This window comes from Falco peregrinus, chromosome 14 (genome assembly GCF_023634155.1).
Source record: "Falco peregrinus isolate bFalPer1 chromosome 14, bFalPer1.pri, whole genome shotgun sequence".
Classification (NCBI taxonomy): domain Eukaryota; kingdom Metazoa; phylum Chordata; class Aves; order Falconiformes; family Falconidae; genus Falco; species Falco peregrinus.
Genome location: NC_073734.1, coordinates 8,205,542 through 8,228,045, shown reverse-complemented (window position 1 = coordinate 8,228,045; position 22,504 = coordinate 8,205,542). Strand labels below are relative to the sequence as shown.

Here is a 22,504-nt window from a genome sequence, read left to right as displayed (position 1 = left end):
CAGGTGAAAGCTGCTGTAAACAAAATGGGAGAAGGGCACAAAACCAGGTTCTGTTAGTAGAATCAGCAACAGGGACAGATGACATCAAGGGGAAAACACAGCCCTCGTGTGGAACCAGGCAGTTGATGTGGCATCAGGGCAGTTTTCAGCTAGTAAGGAACAACAGAGACCAGACCAGAATTCCAGGTTCAATGAGACTGAATTTCAGAGAAAGGCGGGACTTCCAAGAAAAATGATGTGAGGTCATCAGAGATGAGTCTACATGGAAGCTGCGGCTGGCTCTTTTTCTGCAAGCTTTCAGCTAGGGCTTCATTTGATCTGGACTGCTAATAAAGGCAAGCTCCTTCTTCCAGAAGACTCCTTACACAAAGAGGAAATCACGTTGCTTGCCTAAGTGCCTCAACTGAATCTTTCAGTTTCTTTAAAACACCTGAATGCCAGAGAAGGTAACTAGCAGTGTGTACTCATGCAGGCAAAATGCTGCGTCCGGAGAAGTCTCAGGAATGTGAAAACACCACTTTTAGCAGTAGTTTCTAATTGCCACGTCACTACTGTAACATACAACTAACTTGCAGTGGTTTCTGGGTTTCTACATAAACCTGGACCATGGAGTCATGTAGCTGGAAGCCTCTACAGCGTTGCTGCCTGTCAGGAGCGGAAGATCAAAGATCCAGCCTTACGTACAGTGAGCAGCAGGAGCTTTTACAGCACACAGTTGTTCTGTTGTAAGTCTTCGCAGTTGTTCTGTTGTAAGTCTTCGTATGTATGTGTTGGAGGACGTACACCTAATGCGGTGGTTTGCAACCATGCGTAATATAAGGCTTGATGAGCTTTTTCCAGTGAAAATGCGGAACTTTGGGGATTTCCCTAGCAAGTTTAAGACCTCTTTTGATTCTAAGAAGGTTGTAGAAAATTAAAAATCTATATGCTTAAGAAGAGAAAAAAGGAACTGAATAAAAAGCAGTGTCTTCTTGACATTAATGGGGTGTTCACTGAAATTCCTGCGAAGATGTCATTTGATGTTTTCCCTGTGAATAATTCAGATGAGGAATGTCTTCTCTTTCATTTTTATTACTATCTAGCCCTTTCACTTTCATTTTGACCTTCCAGGTAACTACACAGATTTGCTGCTGGGAGGGGGTGGGTGTCACTAGCTGGCACATTGATTGGCCCTACGTTTTAAACTGTGGGTCAGATTCTGAAGAGAGACCCAGCATCCATTCCAGTATTATTTTTCTAATGTGAATACTGACTGCTTCACAAGATACAGTGCCATATTTTTTGTACATCTGGAACAAATGCTCCAATTACCAGATTTTGAGAATTTAAATACAAATAGAAGAGGAACACAAATAACTTACAAATGCAAGCAAGCAAGAGTGTTGCAACTAATGAGACACATTATTTCTAAGCAGAGGTAACAAAAAGGAGGAAGTTAGGGCAGTCATGAATTTTTAGAAGACAGACATGTTGAATCAGATGGCCTTTATCTCTCTCAGAAATCTTACTGCCTTTCTTTCCTTGGCACTTCCTTCAAATACCCTTCCAACACCCTGAGGCACAACATGGGACAAAGGCCTCCAATGAAAAAAACACATAAACCAGTGCAAGTCCTGTAATTTATAGTAATGAAAAGCAGTTTTTCTAGTGTATGTCATGAAATCAGTCTGCTGCCCTGTACAGTACACTAACAGAGACCATCTGAGCATCACAGATTACAGTTTAAATTGTTTACATAGGTGCACATGGCAAGAAGAGGAGATGACATGTACTTATTTTGGAAATCACTAAGTAGACAGGCAGTCCTCCAAACCTTTCTGGAGGTTAACTGATCTCCTGGAAGCTGTCTTCTAGGAACGTAAGGATTTTTATTTATGCTCTTTAGAACTGTGAACTGTAAGATACGCTGTTCTGACTTTACAGTTATACCTGTAGAAAAAATTCAATAGGAATTACCCTCTTTTAACTTAGCCTAGGTGGACGGTTGTTTGGTGTTTTGGTGGGTTTTGTAGGGTTTTTTTATAAGTGGACAGTAACACTGCACTGTTAAATGAGTGATTTTGACCCTGAATCTTCTGTGAAGGAAGATGTGTATTGTACCTGCATATATAAGCACAACACTAAGTTTATTAAGCTCTACATATTTGTACTGTAATTGATTATTATTTTTTTTTTATTTCACATTGTTCAGAATACAATTATTTTTCTTTTTTAAAAAATAGGCTTTTATTATGATTTTCATCCTAGTTTGTGCAGCTGTGTATAGAGCTAGGTTTAAGGCTAGTTGGAAGATAAAAACTGTGTTTGTTGCAAGTGCATTTGCACAGATGCCATGGTCTCATTCTATCGGTTCTCTTTAAACACATTTATATGGTGATATATCAGCACCTCAACTCATCCGAAATTAGACAAGAGGGGCATATAGAAAGAATGTAGAAAAAAGGCAAGTAATGGTGTATGTCAATCCTAACACTCTCTTAACTGTTGATACACCTGCAAACTTTGTTTGCAGTCATTTCACTTTTAATAAATTTAATTACTTAGTTTTCCAAACCAAATATAGTGAATTCAAGGATGTGGCAAACTGCATCTACTAAGGTCACTTTTGGAAGATGTCATTCGGTTCTTGTTAAAGGCAGAACTGAGGGGACAAATGGAAAATCAGACATTGAAACCATAGATATTTTTCTGCGTATTCTCAGGACTGTGTTTTGCTTATTCTAGGGAAGGAATGAAAGTATTATTTCTATTAATCACTAGCTGTCACAGAAATATTTCTCATTAAGAAAGCTTATATGAATCTGTGTAACCTTAAGTAAATGCGAAATATTATTACTTTATATACTACCCGTTAAAACAAATATTCATCATTAAAAAAACAAAGTAGTGATGTTTGTTATTACTGTGGACTGTGAATAGAAGGAGACTGGGACAGAAAGTACCAGGTGTGGGTAAAACCCTGATATTTATGCCTACACTGAAGCACTTCACTGTATGTGGTGAAGGAGCACAGTGGCACTTTGCGGGGAATAAGTATCAGTGAAGAACTTAAAGCCCCGAGAAAGAAAAGGGACCATGTTGAGAGGTCAAGTACATTCGATGCTACCCTCAAATGCATTCAGTAATGAACAATGAGGCAGTAATGAGGATGAGGCAAATATCTACTCAGACTTTTTATGCATCATTAGTCAAGACAGTGGGTATGATGGCTGAACCAAAATACTCAAGGAAAACAACTAATTTTGGATCAAGCCACATTTTTTTCATTTTCTCCCCAGCAAAACAATAAATTGAAAAGAGGGTTGACCAGAAACAAAACATTGTCTTCAGCTTATTTAGTCCCTCTTCATCTTAGTTTTGCTACATAAATTAGAAGTGAAACATTGACAGTTTTGTTCTGAAAATCTTGTAATGAAATGCTTAGTCTCTCCTAAATATATTTCCTTTCTGAACGTTTTTTCTAAAACCATTTATGAAATTTGACCCAATTTCATAAATACTTTTATTCTCCCTTCATGATGTGTTGAACTGGTTAATCACATTCTCCATTGCCAGTATTTTGTTTCCCGGGAATAAAGACCACTCATGTTTTTATCCTCTTAATTGAAATGCGTAATGCCTCATCACCAAAATATTTGAATGTTTTCCATATTAAAAAAACGCTCTCCACAAAACCTCTTCCCTTCACTTTTCCTGCATGTAGTAGAACAACAATGCAAAAATGAGAAATCAGTATAGTTAAATTTAAAGATATGTGCATGAGTGACAAAAGCTGAGGTTGAAGAGATGGTTTTTGTACATGGTTCTGAGAATGGCAAAGTATTTGTCCTTCCTCAGGTTCTTCCTTCACTGAGCAGGTGGAGGAATGCAACTGGTGTAATCCCTCAAAAGGAAGACAAATTACTCCAAGGTAGCATCAGCCTGACACAGTCTGTGTTCCAAGTCCAAATTCCTGAATGAAAAAGGGAGGGGAAGGCATGTGTTGTTTAGCTACTACAGACGGAATAGCACTAAACCAAATTCTCTACAGTAATGATAGCTGTGGTCTACTGAATTTAGCAGCAATTTCTTTTTTTCCTCAGGACACATACATATATATGTGTGTGTGTGTGTATATATACGTATGTTTTGCTCCTTGGTAGAGTAAGCTGCAGTAATTAAAGCAACAAATCCACCAACAATCCACACACCTCTACAGAGTTCCATGGTTCAAATGTACAGTCTTTCTGGCTAGCCCCAGACGGGAGGATGAGAAGTATTTTAAAGCCAGAGATAATTTGGATAGCTGCTCTCTATAAAGTCAACAAAATCATAAGTCTATTAGTTTGACATTTGAAAGCCACACACCCCAAATGAAGACCAAAAAAAAAAAAAAAAAAAAAAGCTGGTCAGTTGTTTGTTTTTGGTTTTTTTTGTGAGGACTTTTCCCTCTTTTTAGACAAACGATTTCAGACTTGCCTGGACTGAGCTGCAGCTAATTGTTTTGCCATGCTGAGCAATCCTGAAGGGGACTGTGCTAAATTCAGAGTAAAGAGGATGCCTTGTTTTGCTTCTCTGGTGGTTCTATGCAGATATTTGATAAGACAAAGCACAGGAACGAGCTGTTTGGGATGCTGCAGTCGAGTGCCCTGGAGATGGAGTAAAGCTGTCCACTATGACTTAGACACAGATATCTTAGCACAGTTCCCACATAAATGAATTGAGATAGAAGTATAATGTTTAGTTGCTAATTACATTTAGACTCCTTTGGGGAACCCACCAAGATTTCTATGAATGTACAGTTCCAGCCAGTGAGCAGACAGAATTAATCCATTGGTTTGCTCTAACAGGGGACCTAAAAAGAACAATTACTTACACTGCTGTGATTGCCCTTCTTCAAGGTTAAATTCTCCATACAGATTCCACTGTTGTTCACATCAGATGATTTTTATTTGAAGAGCCCTGAAAGCTATTACATTAGCTATCCACTTATTTATTTTTGCTAAATTAACAATAGTGCTTTTGGTTAATGATAACGATTTATATTTTTTTCATTGGTGGCATCTTTATCCTTTATAAGCCACATTTTAAAAATATAAAAACATTAAAAAAATCGGAAAATAAAACTTGGGAGAGACTTCAAAAGGTTTTCTCATCATAACCCGATTTTCCAGCAATGACTTTTGATGACAGATGTTTGTCTAACAAAACCTGTTTGTTCTAAAAACGCTCCATACCTGCCACACATTACCTATTCCAATGCTTAATTCTTACTGCCTTTACAACATTTTTCTTAATGACTTGATCTGAATTTCACTTGATGCAATTTAAACTCATGATGTGCGTCCCCTGATTGTGCTCGGGTTTTCATACGCCGTCTCCTTCTAGTTGAGACGTTGCCAGTGCTGAGACAGCACAAAGATTTCTTCAGTTGTACCGTCCATTTTCCACAACAGCATGATACTGTTAATTCTCATTCAGTTTGTAGTCCCAATACAGTCCCTTATCCCTTGGTGCGGAAATGTGCCTTAAACTGACATTCTCTGGCATAGGTTCATCAAATTCATTACTTCTGCGTAAGAATCCTGCCTTTATGCCTTTCGTTTCCTTTTTTTTAATTAGTGCACTTGCAATTTTTGTGTATTTACCCAAATACTGCATTCATATACATATACATGTACAAATATACATATTTGTAAGTTGGAAGTAGCAAAGTGGATGCACACTAATGCAAGTAAGATCTCTGGTGTGAAATACTGTCATTTGTTATAGTGAGTTCTCTGTTCAAGAGAGTTTCCAAGACATGAAGAAATATGGGGATGTTCATAGGGAAACCATGTGTGGATTGAGGAGAATGATCAGGAACTGACGATGTAGCAAAAGATGCAATATTTAGCTCTTTCAGACAAGAGGTAGCTGAGGAATGTAACAGTAATAATCTCGTTTTGCAACCTGATTCTCAAAAAAATCATACATTCATTAACACTATGGCTATTGCAGGTTCCCCGATTAGACTTGACCAGGTGTTTATGTCTCTTCCTAATGTTTTCAGAAGGGGAAATGGCCTTGCTGTCAAAATACCGCGTTCCTCTCCTGCACCGCCAGGTCTGTTCATGGGAATTTTTTGTCGAACAGACACATGTAACACTGATTCCTAAACGTTACGTCAAGCAGTTTGTACACACATCAAGTAGGTTCTCCTCAGCAGTCAGCATGGTCTATATACATCCAATGGGACTGCATCCTATGAAAATAAGGTAAATTTAAATCTGTAAAATAGATTGCCACATTTTGGCTAGCTTGGTTAGGCTTTCCATGTCAGTGCATATCTTAGGCATTGTATTTCAGGAGAATCTTACTAATACTAAGGTGCCTTTACAGTGTCAGGGAGGCCTTCCTAGCTGTAAATGAAGAACATAATTTTCATGACCAAACTATTTTTCTTTCTAATACAGTATTTTTGTTTTTTTCTTTTAGGTAGAGAGGATTGTAGACAAAAGGAAGAACAAGAAGGGCAAATGGGAATATCTCATCAGGTGGAAAGGGTACGGAAGCAATGAAGACACCTGGGAACCTGAACATCATCTATTACATTGTGAGGAATTTATTGATGAGTTCAATGGACTACATGTTACTAGAGAAAAGCGATCGAGACATGGGAAACAGGCCAGCGCTCCAAAATTTTTGCGGGAAAGCCGAGGGACATCTGTTGAGAAAATGTCACATAGACCTTCTGAATCTGGGAAGTCTAAAGGGTCAACACACAAAAGAAAGAGAATTAATCCATCTCTTCAAAAACAGAAAAGAGGATACGCAGCAAAGCCAGCATCTGCTAATGACAGGGCTGCTAAAACTGTGACTTACCGAACTACTCCCAGCGGTTTACAGATCATGCCACTGAAAAAGCCACATAATGGTCTGCAGAATGGAGATGGCAGTCATGAAAAAGATTCTAGGCATTTTGGGAATGGCTCACAACAGCAAAACGTGGATTTAAATGATCACGAAGGAGAACAAAATTTGCCCAGTGTGTTGGAAGTTAGTAATGATTCACCTGTTGTGAATGGAATTGGTATGTGATTTAAACAGCTACGGTCTTGCGGGGGGCGGGGGGGGGGGGGTGTGTTTAATTGCGGCAACTGCAAATAGAGAGGCCACTCATGGAAAAATCATTGTCACGCTCCACAAGTGATATGGAGAGAGCGTGAGGTTTCACACTCTTTCCCAATGTGTTATACCATTTTTTTATCAGTTGGCTGCCCTCCTTCTGTTTCCCAAGGAGTGACATGAAGCAGTGGGGTTTGTTACCTGCCTTTGCAGTATAAAGTCCTTGTGAGGAAATGATGACAAGGCACCGAGTAGGAATGACAACTGAGATATGTATAATACTGCAGCTTTGATTTTGCGTATGACCAAGTCACAAATCACTTCTCAGTTACTTGTGGGCTCAGACCCAGTGGTCTAGAAAGATCAGGATGATTTTAAAAGCAAAATCCATACTGCTGTTGCTAAAGTATCCTAGTGGAATGGCTGAATACCATTCCAGTTCCTCAGTATTAATGCTCGTCATATTCAGGAGTACTCAGAACTGCCAGGTCCTTGTCTCTGACTGTGACTGGATACATCAGTAGTTGCAAGACATACTTGATGGGAAGTTACAAACAGCCTCAAAATAAACAAGAAGAAAGAGGAGAAATTTCTTTCTGATCCTCATAGTTACCCAATAGCTTAGTTGTCAAAGAATAAAGGTTTATGTTCTTTATAGGTGCTGTTCAGCTTAATGCAACTAAGTAGCTCCTCATTATCTATGTGTGTCCAATTCTTTGAGGTTTGGGGGTTTTTTTCCAATTTTTTCCAATTCAAAATTCCAATGCAAAATTTAAAGCCTCAGTGGTGCTTTGTGGCAGTAATTTCAGGAGTTAACAATGAGGTGTACATTTTATTTGATCAGGTTTTGGGGTTTGTGGGTTTGTTTGGGCTTTTTTTTTTTTTTTTGACCTTTACTTTCATTGAAGAAGTTCTTGTCCCTATACGAAGGGATAAAGTGGAAGGTATCCTGTCAATCATTAGGCAGCCCTAGCTTTTTTAGCCTTCCTACCATGTGGAAGTCTTTCCAGATTCCTAGTAGTTTTCCGTATCCTCTTGTGCCTTTGGTGTGTGTGGGTTTTTTAATACCTTTTAAAAACAGCGGGAGCTGTTCCAAATGGTTTCCTACTGCTTACTGATATAGTGGCGATACAACCTTTTGAGTATTATTTTTTTCTGCTGTTACACACTGCATAAAGGTTTGCATTGAGGATACACAGTTGCTCTTAGGGTTTTTTTCTTTGCTGGTTACAGTTAATTTAGAACACAGCTATATGTATGATTCTTTTCATTATGCATTTAATCTGCTTTACTGTTGCCAATTCACCTTTTTCTTATGACTCAGTGAAGCTCTTCAAAATTTTGTTCTGGTTTTTACTCTACTTATTTTGTATTCCCTTCAAATTTTCCTCTCATACTTCTCTTCCCAGTTCATTAATACGTACATTAAATAAACTAATCCTTCTGCAGGTCCTTGGGGCAGCCAACTACTACTCATTTGACATGATGAAAAGTAACCATTTGTTCCAATTATTTATTTTTATTAGCCACTTTCCATAGCCCATGATAGCACTCATTTCCTTAACAGCTTCTTGTGAATTGCTCTGCCAAAAACTTTTCAAAAGTCAATATAAATCGTATCTCTTTGCTTTCCATTTTCCACCCTACTGGCAACCTAGCAAATGCTACTTGATTTGGGAAGTAGGACTGACCTTGCCCAGTCTAGTTGATTACATTCTATAACTACCGGGATCTTTCAAGCCAGGCATCAAATATCTTCTTACAGACTCCCAAACCAGCAAAATGCGTGGTCAGCTTTAAATGCCTACGTAGCCCTGCTGATGTCAATGACACCTCAAACTGAGAGCGCAGGCTTCTGTATTTTGATGACTCTGAGCTCATACAGGAGTGCTGACAAAGTTACCTGCTTCTTTAAAAAGACTTGCGTATCTAGTTACAGATGTGTATAAAGTTATTTTTCTTTGCTTTCTTACTGTTTCTAATGAAGTTTTTTTATCATTTGTTTTATGTTATTCGTTGGGGAAGTTCTTAGACAAAATGCGTCTTTAAAATGCATTAATTCCCATATTTTAGAATCTCTTTTTTTAAAACAAAAAACAAAGGGCCACAAAGAACTATGAAGTCAAATAAGTCTTTCATTTCTCCCCACGAGAGCTAATGAATGGCATCCATCAGCCCCTGTTTGAATAATCCCTGTAAGAGAGCTCTATTTCAGTAGAAAGCTGCTTTGCGTAAGCACCCAGGTGTTCTGCCATGCACAGAGGGCTCCTGGTCTAACAGCTGATGTCTGCAGCTCCTTGAAAAAGTTCCTTTATGGCTGTTTTTGCATTCTCCAAATCCACCACTTCTGTATTTTGCTGTCCTTTCTCCCTTGCATTCTGACCTCCCTGTAAGCAAAAGCAAGCAATCTTTAAATCTCTACCTGGTTCTCATCTGAAAAACCCATAGTCAGCAGCACTCCCAAGGTCAGAAATCCCTCCGGTCTTGCTTTGTGATACCCAGCGCATTCACAGTGGAGAAAACCACAAAGAGGAGAGATGAGGCTACCAAAGTAAGAGCAGGCAGAAACTGATGAAGAAGGGTCAAAATAAAAATACTAGCTTTTTTTCCTAATATTGCCCTATAAGTTTGAGAGAAGTCACATTTTCTGATACAGGATTTTACATCATTTGAAATGTCAGATTGAAGAAACTTACACTACTCTTCAGCAAGTCCAGCAATTTACTGAACTCCATCAGTATTCACACTCACAGGGAAGCAGCCCAGAAGATGCCAATGTGATTCTGCCATGTGTCCTGTTATATCCCAAACTCATTTTAATTGGGATAGATGTCACATGAAAACTGGTCTGAAATTTTACAAATTCCAAATAAAGAAAGTTTCAGGGGAAAAAAAATGCCAATTTGTTGTATAACAGAAGTTTTGTTCCAAACATCTTGCGTTTCAAAACTTTCTCCAAATCTGAGCCAGGGTCCCAAGGCTTTGTCCCTTGAGACCGGGAGCAATGTGGCAGTCTGCTTGGCAGCGCTCCCACGTTTAGCTTCGAGGCGGCCAGCTATGCCAGAGGTTTCAGGCAGTCTGCCACAGAGTCTGCGAGTCGAAAGCGCGGCATGCCCCATCAGCGCCCGCAGGGCTCCCGGGCACTATATGCAGAACACAGAGGGAACACGGAGGACCTGGGTTTGGCTCCCAGAAGCTGTGGCTCCTGGGCAGCCCCATGCAGAATCCAGTGAAGCTGGCATTTGTGTCAGCTTTGAGATTGCCTGTACGGAGCCCAAATGAATGTCAGACTCATTTCACAGTGAAGCGTAAGGGTGCACCAGTCGTGTGTGTAGAAAGTTTAAGCTGGGCTTGAGATGAAGCCTAGGTTCAGAAAACTCAAAAATTCCTCACAACTTGAAAACTCATTTATAGGCCCAGCTCTGCTGCCAGTGTTGGCCTGTAGTTGAAGGCCTTCAAAACCCATCAACTTGAACCAGTATTCTTTCATATCATAATAATGTTTAGCTACCAGCATACTGAACCAAGCAATATAATTAGTAACTTATAAACTATAACTAATCAAAAAGTATCTTCATTTGTTTGTCTGTGGCATGCCATTTCTATTGAAACAAATAATAGCTATTTGAAAATTAGGTTTTGATGACTCCTTGAATGGAGTTCCACCAGCCTGTGTTTCGTTTTGTGTAGACATTCACTCGGGTACCAGCGTTTCCTGATCAACCTATAGGTAAAACTCTCACCAGTAAGCTATTTACCCCAGAAGGATGGCTGTATACCTACAGATGTATGCACAAAATCATATATGCACCCCTGTGGAGGCCTGGAGCCTTGCTGAAGTTGGGAAAGACCTTTCCCACCAAAACCTCTCCTCTACCTTCCACACATCCTGTCATAAGGAGAGTAGAGTCATCTTCACTGACAGTTATTTAAGGGTCTGCAAATTGGAAAATGTTGAAAAAGTCTGTGGGACAACATCCAGTGATGCTCTCAGGAGTTAACAGTACCATTCTTTCTGATTACATATATCGTCTTCTATTACCACATTTCTCTTTCTCTCCAGATATTGTAATTGAGAGTGATTGTTTTGTCAAGTTTCTTGACAGCATCAAAAAACATTCCCTTTTAATTTTGTCGTTCCTTTTTCTACATCACTCTGTTTCTGTACCATCTGCTGAAGAATTTTTGCTTGTCACGTATCACTAACCACTGTTTTTCTCCATTAGGAAAATCTTTGTAGTCTCATGGTGCCCTTAATTTAAATACTCTCTGTGAACTTAGTCACTGCTTCCTCTTGTTTTTTTAGCTTGTTCTGTTTTATTTATTCTGGAGCAATACTGGCAGTAAAAGACAACCAAATATGCTTGCTTTCTCGGTTTGGATAAAAACTCATTGCTTTTAGATATCTTACAGATGCTCCTTTAGTGAAGAAGTCTGAAATTATTAGTAAATTATCAACAGATCACTGCTTTTAAGTATGCACAGTATTAACCATTACCCACAAGAAAGACAGAAAGGAGACAGAAAAAGGCTATGGGGAAGACTGAGGAATGCCAAGCTGTTTTACCAGGAAGAGTAAGGCAGCATGGTTTATTTCACCTAGAAAAATTAAAGCCCTAACTCCATGATCTTTTTCATTCAGCTTAAATGCATGCTGCTCACAAAAGGAACAGTCCCACTCTCCTTCCCAGGATATCCTGATCGTTATTCCCATCCCTTCCCCTGCACCTGTTTTAGTACTCTTGAGGCTACAAGGCAAACCTGATCTGTTTGAAAATTAACAGTTTGGCTGGGTGAGTTTCCAGCCAGAAGAGTTCATCTGGTCAGTTGACTACCTGCATGCTAGTACCAGCACAAGGATCACTAGGTAGAGTGGTGGCACAGAGCCACTGAAACTGTGATGAAACACTAAGACAAGATATATCTGAAAATAACAGTAGCTTGAGGTGTCCTCTTGTATTGGATAGCAGCAGTGGAAGGAGATGGGGACATCTGAATCCTCCAAAGCGCTGAGTGATCTGAGGCTCATTGCGATCTTTTCTCTCTTCCCTTTCCTACTCTCTGACTGCCTCATCTTTTTAGACTATAAATTTCTAATGTTTTCTGCAGTGCCTAGTATAATGGAGCCCCAGTCTCAGACTCAATCTGGAGTCTTTAAGCACTTTCTGGTACCAACAGCAGCAGCAGTAACATCATTGCAAGTTGTCCCCTTTGACAGTAGTGGAGTGCTAGAGAAGACCCAGGGACAGGCAACTAAACCGCAGAGGATTACAAGAATAAAAGAAGGCTCCAGTATGGAGAAGGGGAGGCTGAGGGGGAGTATGATCAAAGTTTACAAAATCGTCAAGGCCTCAGATAAAGTGAATGCAGAACTGTCGTTCACTAAACCCCTCAACAACAGAACTAGGGACCACTCACTGAAACTGGTAGAACATCAGATAAAAGCACAGATGAAAGAAAATTCTTCTCTGTGTAGTGGCTACACAACTTCTCCAACTCATACCATAGGAAGCTGTGGAGACAGGCAGCATCAACAGGCTCAAAAGGGGATTAGAGAAAGCCTTGAAAAGGTCCACAAGCAAATACCGAAGGAAACAGGAAGGTTGAAGCCTCTCATATTCCTATACAACACTTAGGGATGATACTAGGGCAGACTGCAGAAAGTGGCCCAGTTTGCATTTTCTCCTTAAGTAGCATCCTTTACTGCCATTCCTGGAGGATGATTAATAGATGCACCAGTGGTCTGGGAATATCTCAAGTTCCCTTAAAAAATATTGAAAGTGCTGATTAAAAACAAGGTGATAATTAAACTCCCACTAAGGAAGAAGTATTTTCTCCCCTTCTGCTTTCTTTTTGTACTTAGACTGAGCATCAAATACTCACTACTAAGCCAGTAAACCACATTTAGAGGTACTGTAAGCTTACGTAATTTGTGACATCCTTCATTTGTTTTACATGCAGCAAGATTGCTTTGAGAATGTCTCTTTTTTCCTACGTCACAGTCATTTTTCATCTTGATATATTAAGGCAGTGTTACCCTTGTGTGCATTAAGCAGGTGCTAACTACTAACCCTCATGCAGAGAAAATCTGGGTGCTTTGGTGGCTCCAGAGCAAAGCTTCAGTAGCTCCATTACATCCATGCAGCGGGCATGCAAAATTGGCCTGGTTTCACATGAGTGTTGTCTTTAGATTTTGCTGATCATTTTTTCCAGTTTATCAGATTAAACAAGATTACAGGGCTGTGCTGTATATACTACTGAAACAACAATTTACCCGCTATATGTTGCTCTGTTAATCATCTATTCTTGGAAATTACACTTTTTCGTTTCTGTTTCTCTTATATGTAATTTAGATCTTTCCTCTGGTTAAATTTATGTCTGCTGGCGTGCAGATAGTTAAAATACAGTGGTAAGATCTTTAGTTTCTTACATCATGTATTTAATTTACATCCTGGATACATTATTCAAACAAAGGAATACAACAAAAACATAAACAAAATTATTACTATGAGGCTTTTTGTTGAGCTTGATAATTTGTGTGAATTAATCTTCTGCTATTCTCTTAGCATCTGTATTTAAAATAGATGAGGCATAATCTTCAACACTAGGTTGATAATCAGTACAGGTAGTCTGACACTTCTTCCATTCAATGTTCATTTGTGCCTCTGATTTTGTAAGCTTTTTGCACTTTTTTGTGAGACTGAACTCTTCACATCTTAGTAGTTTATTGCTGGGTCAAGCAACATAGTAAGGACTGAATAGATAAAAATGTAATATTTAAAAGTCTGTCTCAGTCAAATAAGTAATTTGTTGCAGTGTATTATTCCCAATGACACTAGTTTTCCATTAGTAATTTCTTAAGTTGATTTTTGTTTGTAAGAATACATGTCAAAATATATGCAGTTGCAAAACCTTATTCATAATTTTTAAGATACAAGCACATGGTAATTTCTGCACTTGTAGATAAATCTTGTCAAGAAAACAAATTTCAAATTCTGCTGGCTTCAAATTACTTCTTTTCAAATTGATGATCTAATGTAATTTGTCAGTGTTTGCATTGCACCAGTTGAATCCTCCATTCAATATAATAAGGTGATGCTTTAGGTATCTCTTAATTTAACATAAAAAGAGGTTTATGATTGACTGAAATAGCTGACTTTTTAACAAACATGCATTTCTGTGTGTTTGTACACATAGATATATGTGTACACGCATGCACACATTACATGACAAGGCCCAATGATGCACCAGTTAAATACTATTAAGCACTCTACATATCTTAACATTATGTATCGTAACTGCAGGGTATATATACAGGCATTTCACACACTATGAACAATCCTACAGGTCACTTCCAGCTGTGGGGTATCAGGCAATTCAGTTACCAGCATAAACGTTAAGTAGAAACATAGCTAATCCAGAGTGAAGGTAAGTGGTTTTGGTTTGGAGAATAATCTGTTACGAATTCACCATTCAATTCTGTTCCAACAGAGCACTTTTAATTGGATAGTGGTCATTTAAACGATACAATTTAAATCTATGTTCTAATAGTCATGTCATCTGCCCTTTAAAAATTCCTGGCTATTTGATACCAGAAGCTGGAACAGGTCAGCTTTGGCAGGAGTAAAGAACAGAACAAACAAAGGTGTTTTCATTCAGCTCTTTCTTGGCCTTTCTTAAATACACCGTATTGTGGGCTCATGTCTATTTAAACAAAAAACAGATTTGGAAACTATTCCAGTGAACAGAGTGACTTTAATCTCTGTTCCTCAGGAGCCTGTCTCTGCTTTACTTTCAATGGCAATAGTGTGAAACATCTGCAATTAGAAAAGGAGTATTGCATAAAAATCTTGTACAGATATTTCCACCATTCTGGCTCAGCATTGTTACCAATCATAATATATTGCCTATTACAGAAGAACTGTAAATATAAACAAAGTAATAGTTTACAGTTCATACACAGTGTAAGTCAGAATAAACCGTCTTTTAAAACTGACATACTTTTAGCCTCATTTGTTTTTAAGGAGGAACTGTATCGTGTCAGTTCCCTTTCTTTCCTAAGCTGGATAGCCTCCAAAATGGCATCAGCATTACTATTTCCTATGTACAAAGTCCAATATTAATATCATACCTGTTTGTCAAAAGGCAGTAATTACTGTTCCTGTAAAAGGTAATGCGCCGACGCTCGGGATCAGAGCAGGGGACAGCTAACTGCTACTTCTAACACCAGCCACAAGGATACGTGGAAGAAAATGCCAGTTGTGGCAGCTTAGTAAGAACTCCCCTGACTTACTGTCACATAGAGGTGTGCACCAGGTGTGTAGTCACGTTGTCCTTGGAATCTGGTCATGACTTTCTGGTCACCATAAAAGGAAGAAAATGTAACTTCAAAAGATGGGATTTGGAATAAACCTGTCATGTCAAGTTTTTCCAAAGCTGAATCAGAACCTTCCTATGAATTCATGGATCACCCCAAATGCATGTGAAAGACTGCGGTGCAGTTGTTTTCATCTTCAAAGCAAAACTGATCCCATTAGGAGTACCAGTCCTACGTGCTACAGTTCATTAGATCTAGAGGTTGTCTGATCAAAGAAGAAAAAGTACTGCGTGTTGGAATATAGAATAGGAAGGATGGCTTGAGGCCAAATTTGGCTAGCCAGGCATATTTCTGATTTACCAAATTTATCACATAGAGGCTGTTGTAAATACTGAGCTAGAAAGTATCACTCTATTTCTTTGAAGGCATAGACATAATTGTGCTTTGATTCTTTCCATCTGAAAGGTTCTTCTCTGGCCAATGGAAGCTTGAATCTACACAGCACTGTGAAAAGGAAACTGGATGGAGAGAAAGATTATGTCTTTGATAAGAGACTGAGATACAGTGTGCGTCAAAACGAAAGTAACTGCCGGTTCAGGGACATTGTAGTCCGGAAAGAAGATGGTTTCACACATATTTTGCTGTCGAGTCAGACTTCAGATAACAATGCACTGACCCCAGAGGTAAGCATGTAGCCATAAAAGCCAAAGAAAGCCATCCTAATGTGTGGGTTATCTTGGAAACACTACACTTGAACTGGATTTTATGTATTTTTTTTCCTAACTGATTTTCTTAGAAAAGAAATATAGAGTTCAGATATATCTAGCTTTTTCACACTTGGGATTCCTGTCAAAAAGAATGCAATAGAAATTAATTTTTAATTTACATGTCTGAAACTGAAAATTAGAAGTAAAGAAAGGAATGGCAGAATCGGTATTTCCAGCATGGATTGTGTGAGTCAGTTTTTCACATGTTGAAGTTACTGATATTACTATCCTTAGGAGAAATCTGGTCCCTTTCATTTTATTAATTTAAACAGTGCTCCAGTTGTTGCATATGGAGAATTTCAGGCTATATCCCGAGACAGTAATTCTAAAAGTACATCTTGATCCCTAATTGCTTTTTCTCTGAATCACTTTATGAGTCCTTATTTATGAAACCTTAACCAATTAGGGGCTCTGTTCTCAGCTGAATTGCTTAGTTGTGCAACATATAGATTATATTGATGAATTCCCTTGTTCCAAACATCATACACTTAAGGTCAGACTTGGACTCGTAGCTTGTACTACTCCAGTACATACATGAGTCGCTGGAAGGGCTGAGAAGCTTTTCCTTCCATTCTCTGTGATCCCAGCATAGTGGACGGCAATACCCTGGTATACCTTTCCCATGTCAGAACAAAAGGGGTGTCAATAAATGCCTGCATCAGGATGCATGTCCTGGAGAGCAGAGAACATGCCTGAGCCCTGTTCCACATGGGCACTACTGGCCTGATGGAAAGGGGCTACCATAGACCAGAGAGGAAGCACCAGGAGCTGCCTCCCGGCCCCAGTTTTGCCTGTCGGAGCATCCTGCAGGCAGAGTTCCGCCACGAGCTGCCCACAGTGTGGCAGATCTCTGCCTTTTTCTGCCCTGCAGACACGCCAGTGCAGCTCTGTCTTACACAGTAACTTCAACATAAGAACGTATGAAATATCAGTTTGAGCACCATCTGAGGGAAAAGTAGATTGTAGCTTTGAGGAACTATTTCATTCAGTAAGAAACTGAGTAACTTTGAAATTAATTACATGTAATGAGCGTCAGATAAAACCACGGTCAGGTATGATGGGCCCTAAATTTGACTCCCCTTCCCAAATGCACACCTACACATGGACATTAATACACAGAATGATACTAAATAGTTAAAACTGATGGTACATACATTTATCACTCCTAGTTTTAAAACTATATAATATTTAAAAGGACTGTCTTGTAAATTAACACAGAACACCAAACACCTGCTTTTAATACCAATTCCTTAAAACACATTCAATTACCTGAAATCCATCATTCCATCCATGTATTAATTACCACTAATTGACCCTGCAGGTAATTTAACTGAAGAGCTCAAGGGCCTGAAAAAGTATAAAATCAAGGCCTTACTATGCTCAGGGTGAACAGACATACCTTTACGTTGCTGGCTGTGCTGTTCCGCATCAGCAGTGTTCAAATGCTCTAACCAGTGAATTAATTCAGGTTCTTCAGGTCAGCCAAGCCAATCCGTTTCATTCTTTGAAAACTTCCAATATGCTGGGAACCCACCTCTGTGGAAGAATAAATGATAAGCATATAACAGTTCTTTTCTTGCATCACCAGTATAGACTATTTCTAGAACCTTTACTGAAGCTTACTCAAAAATACATTTTAGAAAACCACATTACTGACCAGGATCTGGATGGTCAGGAATTAATCAAGGTAATGAGTTCTCCACACTGAGATTGTCTGTTTAAAACTCATCCAGGCTGAGAGCAATTGAAAGCTCTTGCCCTCCAAAGGCTGCTTGCTGGCAAACATGAAACAACTTCTTTGGCCTCGCTCCAGGCTGCTGCCCATGATCATTCACACCACAAAACCCAGCACCTCCAATATTGGCAATTCCACATCCTTGCTGGCAATTACAGCTAAAAATCCAAGGAACTGAAAGGACTATGTTGAATGCCTTGTTCCTGCAGTTTGTCACCCATAGCCATAGGTGAGACAAACTGACAGAGTATTTTAGGGACATTTACAACTTTGTCAGTTTTGATGCCTTTTATCACCAGTGAATAGAAAGTACAAATATGAAATTCCTACAGAATGAAGAAAGTGTGTTTCACTTTGTCAAAAGAAATGCTGACTTTGAGCTTTATTAAACATTCAGTAAATTATGTTTGCCAAATAGTAAATGATTAATTTATTCAGAACAGGTCTACTTGGTGTGGTTAAAATAGTGGTCTGGTTATTCTCAGCCATCTATGTTAGGAAAAAACCAAAAGGTGTGCGCTGCCTGCCATCATTACAAAATTAAGTTTATACAAAATCATTCTCACCCCTAAACAGCCCTTTGTGCTTTATCTTAATCTTCAGATAAAATTTAATAGTTTAGTTCAACCATTGGCCTCTGCTATTTATGCCAATTTAATTAACATAACAAAGAACTTATTTATACCAAAAAGAAACACTTGAGAAGTCTACCTGAATCTTCATCCTATGTTTTTTGGTAGCCACATCACACCTGTGGGTTTATGCAGGCGATTTTGGCATGAAATGTGCTGATGCGCCTTCCAGCACCATTTGCACTGATTGAACTTGGCTGAGTGCCACTGTACTAATGGAGGTTTTTCTACAAAAATGTTCAGGGCACTACAGAAATTCTTTCTTATGTTTTACAAGACCTTATAAAACTTCCAAGCCAGTGTCACTAAACAGCACAGCTTGTTTTTATTCCAGTGGCTTAGGCTTGCTACTTTTAAAATTCATTTTAAAAATAGATAGGTAAAATATTTCATCATTGTAAATTCCATTAGGGCGTTTTCTCTCATGGGTCCTTTGCTGCTTCTGAAATTTGTTCTCCAATGCTGCTGCTGCTGTTTTAACTCAGAACATTTCAAGGATCCAAATTCTGTTTTAAACTTAAGATTAAATGGATCCATCCACTGGTTTTACTTTATACTATTAATGGAGCTAGGAATTAATATTACTCTGAAATAAAAGCAAAACATTCCCTAAACAGCTAATGTTTCCATTGAGGACCTATACAACTACTTCAAGTACACTTCTTATACAAAAGAACCAGGTTTCAAATTTCCAGCCGTGAGAATTACAGGGTTTGAAGTTCTGCCAGGCGCATTTTGGAGCACTGGGTTGCTTTCAGTTTTTCCACTTACAACTTTTCCTAACTTAAAGAGAAAAAAAAAAAAAAAAGGCAGGTACAAGTTTACTGCTATCTGTACTTTTGCTCTCATACAAAGACAAACTGTGGGTCTTGGCCAGTTCTGCCTGAAGCCAGCCTTATAGGTTCCCAAGTCCGTCCTTTATCAAACAGAATCTGCTTGCACAAAGTCAGTAAGTAACAAAAAGCACATTTATGTAAAAATGGGCAAGTGTGGAAGACATTCTAAGAACAACTGAATGGCTTTAAAATTCTGTTTTACTGTAATTAATATTTACAGATTATTTACCTTTAAGAATATCAACAGAGATTCAGAGAAGTTACCTTTTTAAACTACTATTTCTATTTATATGAACAAGTGACTTCTGTTCAAGACACTTTGTGTAATTACTGTGATCAATTCCCAGCTCTCTGACTTCCCCAGAATGTAAGCAATATTAAAAGCAAAGGGCACCAAATGCCTTTTAAAATTTCCTACATCCAGTGAAAGGCATTAAAATAAGCTCTTAGAAGTTTAATGAAGTTTTAAAACATTTTATGTGTATTTTGCAATATAAGGTGTCCTGTTAAAGAACGAACCAGCTTATTTTCTTGACAGGATTAGAAAAATAAGCAACTTTGGAGCAAGTGATAATTTTATTATATATTTGGGTTTCAATAAAACAGTAAGTGAAGCATTAGGCCTGTTCTAAATTTGTAATTTGATTATCATGAGCTAAATAACTGGCCCATTCTGTTTTGTAAATGCTTCCTCAGAAATTTTAGTCAAACGCACTGGAATAGAAATACTGTCCCCACAACTGAAAATTAACTAAAAGACCATGAAAAAGCTAATTTAAAAAAGGATGGAACTGGAGAATACTGCAGTGGAGCCCTGCAAATAGTAATATTAGATCTGGTCCACTAGAGAAAGTAAAATTTAATTGGACAAATGCCACAGTTGTACCAAAATGAGGGAAGGTTTAAGGGTTGTGGAAGAGAGAAAAAGAATATGGAATCTGACAAAGAACTGTAACTAAGGACACATAGTATCTCTGTATTTGCAAACGGAATTCACTACTGCATTAAATGGAAATTTGTGCTCTGAACCAAAATTATATTTACTTTACAGTACTGCAGTTTAATACAGTTCTGCAGCCCTACAGACAAAGCATCTTTTTAATTTTTATTTTATTGTTAGTAGCTTTTCTATAAGCGTATAAACACCTGTAGAGAAATACCCATACCCAGATAATCAATGAGGAAAGGCGTGACACCAAGACATTTGGAAGCAACAGTGGACAGCGGGTTGGCTACAACTGTGCTGAGTGACAAGGTGACCAAGTGAATTTTGGTCTGCACCAGCAAAAGAATCATTGCATAGAACAAGGGAGTGAGAATTGACTTGGCTGGCACTGGTGTATTCCAATGAGCCTCTGAGTACCTTTGGATGATAAAGTTAGTTCACAAATATTAAAAAAAAAAAATAGCTCTTTGGAGCCTGACAACACCGATACATTATCGTTTCATGGTTTCTGATACTGTTTTATTTTGCTAGAAACCAGTGGAGCAGTGGAACTAAATTTCCACTCCTGCTCAAAAATAATATCTGAAATACTGTCAAAGCCTTCCCATTTTCAACCGTAGCTAAGAAATCGATTCCTAATAACGGACTTTTAATGTCACCCTCTTCAAAACATTGGAAAAACAGTGATAGCAGAATCTTGTTTTTTCCTACAAGTAGTATAACCTCTGCTTAAAAGTTTGGTGTGCTTTTCCATGGCTTTAGCCATCCAAATCAGTGAGGGATAAGATAAAAAAGAGACAGGTTTGTCATGGTAATGACGCGTTTGAAGGGTAGCAGTGGTAACATGAAAGAGTAGGTACATATGCAGATATCACTGGAGAAAGGGGAATGGTAAAGAAACTTGCAGAATGGAGTATTATACCATGGCATCATATTTAAAGCAACACTCCTCATATTGTATAAAAAAGTTTGACTGGTATTCCCTGATATTATTTATACATCCTCCCTAAGAAAAAGCAGATTTTGAGAACATTTAAAATAAACTAAGAGGACAATCTTGTATCCCCATGGAACTAAGAAAATCAAAATACTGTATCTTTTTCTTATTCTAACATCCACCACCTTCAGAAGTTTCTTTTTTAACTTTGAACAGAGGCTTTAGGGGTTTATTTCCATTGTTTCCTGTTTACAAAATGTGCAGGTTTGCTATGTTTTTACCGAGGACAGAGACAGCCTCTGAGACTCTGAGAATGAACAGTACTCCTAAAATCACTGATGACATTTTTGTACCTGCAGAAGAATTTCAAATATACGTCCAAATTCTGCTGCTTTTAATTACTTCACTTCCACCCACTGTCACATACTCTGTATTACAGGCGTTCTGAAGTGCACTTGTAAAAGTGAAGCATCGAAAAGTTCACCACCTGCTTTCTCATGTCTTGGTCTCAGCAGCCAGTAACAACCATTTTTTATGCAAACACATATGGAAAACACACAGGTAGTGTTGCACTGCATGGTTTGAATATACAAGCTCAAGCCTGGTCTCACAAACCACAGGATTTCAAATAAAAGGCTACCTAGAATGGTATAAACAAAACTTCTGTTCTGTATTTAGGGACACTTCTTAAATAGGGCACTTCAGAGATCTGAAGAATTTTTGGAAACAGAAAGTAGTGAACGAAAACAATCACAAGCTAAAAATCTTGGGTTTCTCTCATGTCAAAACCATATTTAATCCCCCAGCCACATTTTGCTTTTACCTAAATTTACACTAACAGCAAATCTTTCAGTACAAAAGAGAAAAATGTGACTCAACAGAACCCTGTCTATAGGAAATACTTTGACACATGAGTATGTTTAAGCATGGGAGGTGTCACACCAGATGAAATCACAGCCCTTGAAGTGAGGAACAAATCACTAAAGAGAAGAGGGGAAGCTGAAACGGCTGAAATGAATTACAGCTTACAATCTACACTGAATTGTGACCAAACAAGAAGTTACCCATCAGGAATTAATAATATTTCCTTTTAAAAATTATTAGGGAAACGATTCTCTGCTCGGGTGAAGGGCCATTTTCTTATAATACCAGCAGCTCAATTCTATACAGATTTTGATTAGGTTTGATTTATGGTGCAATTAATAGTTTGATCCAGTTGTAAATCAGAGGCAAAATGTCTCTTTCAAG

General features: G+C 38.4%; 1 protein-coding gene and 1 long non-coding RNA gene across 5 annotated transcripts in view; one reads left to right on the top strand and one right to left on the bottom strand.

Moving 5' to 3' along the window:
- Nucleotides 1-22,504, bottom strand: part of LOC114013279 (uncharacterized) — a 75,548-nt gene that overhangs the window by 21,177 nt on the left and 31,867 nt on the right. For both annotated transcript variants that reach the window (XR_003556168.2, XR_003556169.2), the window contains exon 2: nt 17,570-17,706. This is a non-coding gene — a long non-coding RNA (uncharacterized LOC114013279). The remainder of the gene's footprint in view (nt 1-17,569; nt 17,707-22,504) is intronic.
- The window catches only part of CDYL2 (chromodomain Y like 2), a 61,999-nt gene that overhangs the window by 26,202 nt on the left and 13,293 nt on the right, over nt 1-22,504 (top strand). For all 3 annotated transcript variants that reach the window (XM_055818595.1, XM_005241425.3, XM_055818596.1), the window contains exons 2-3: nt 6,457-7,051; nt 15,869-16,086. In XM_055818595.1, the coding sequence (XP_055674570.1) occupies nt 6,457-7,051; nt 15,869-16,086 (813 nt within the window). The remainder of the gene's footprint in view (nt 1-6,456; nt 7,052-15,868; nt 16,087-22,504) is intronic.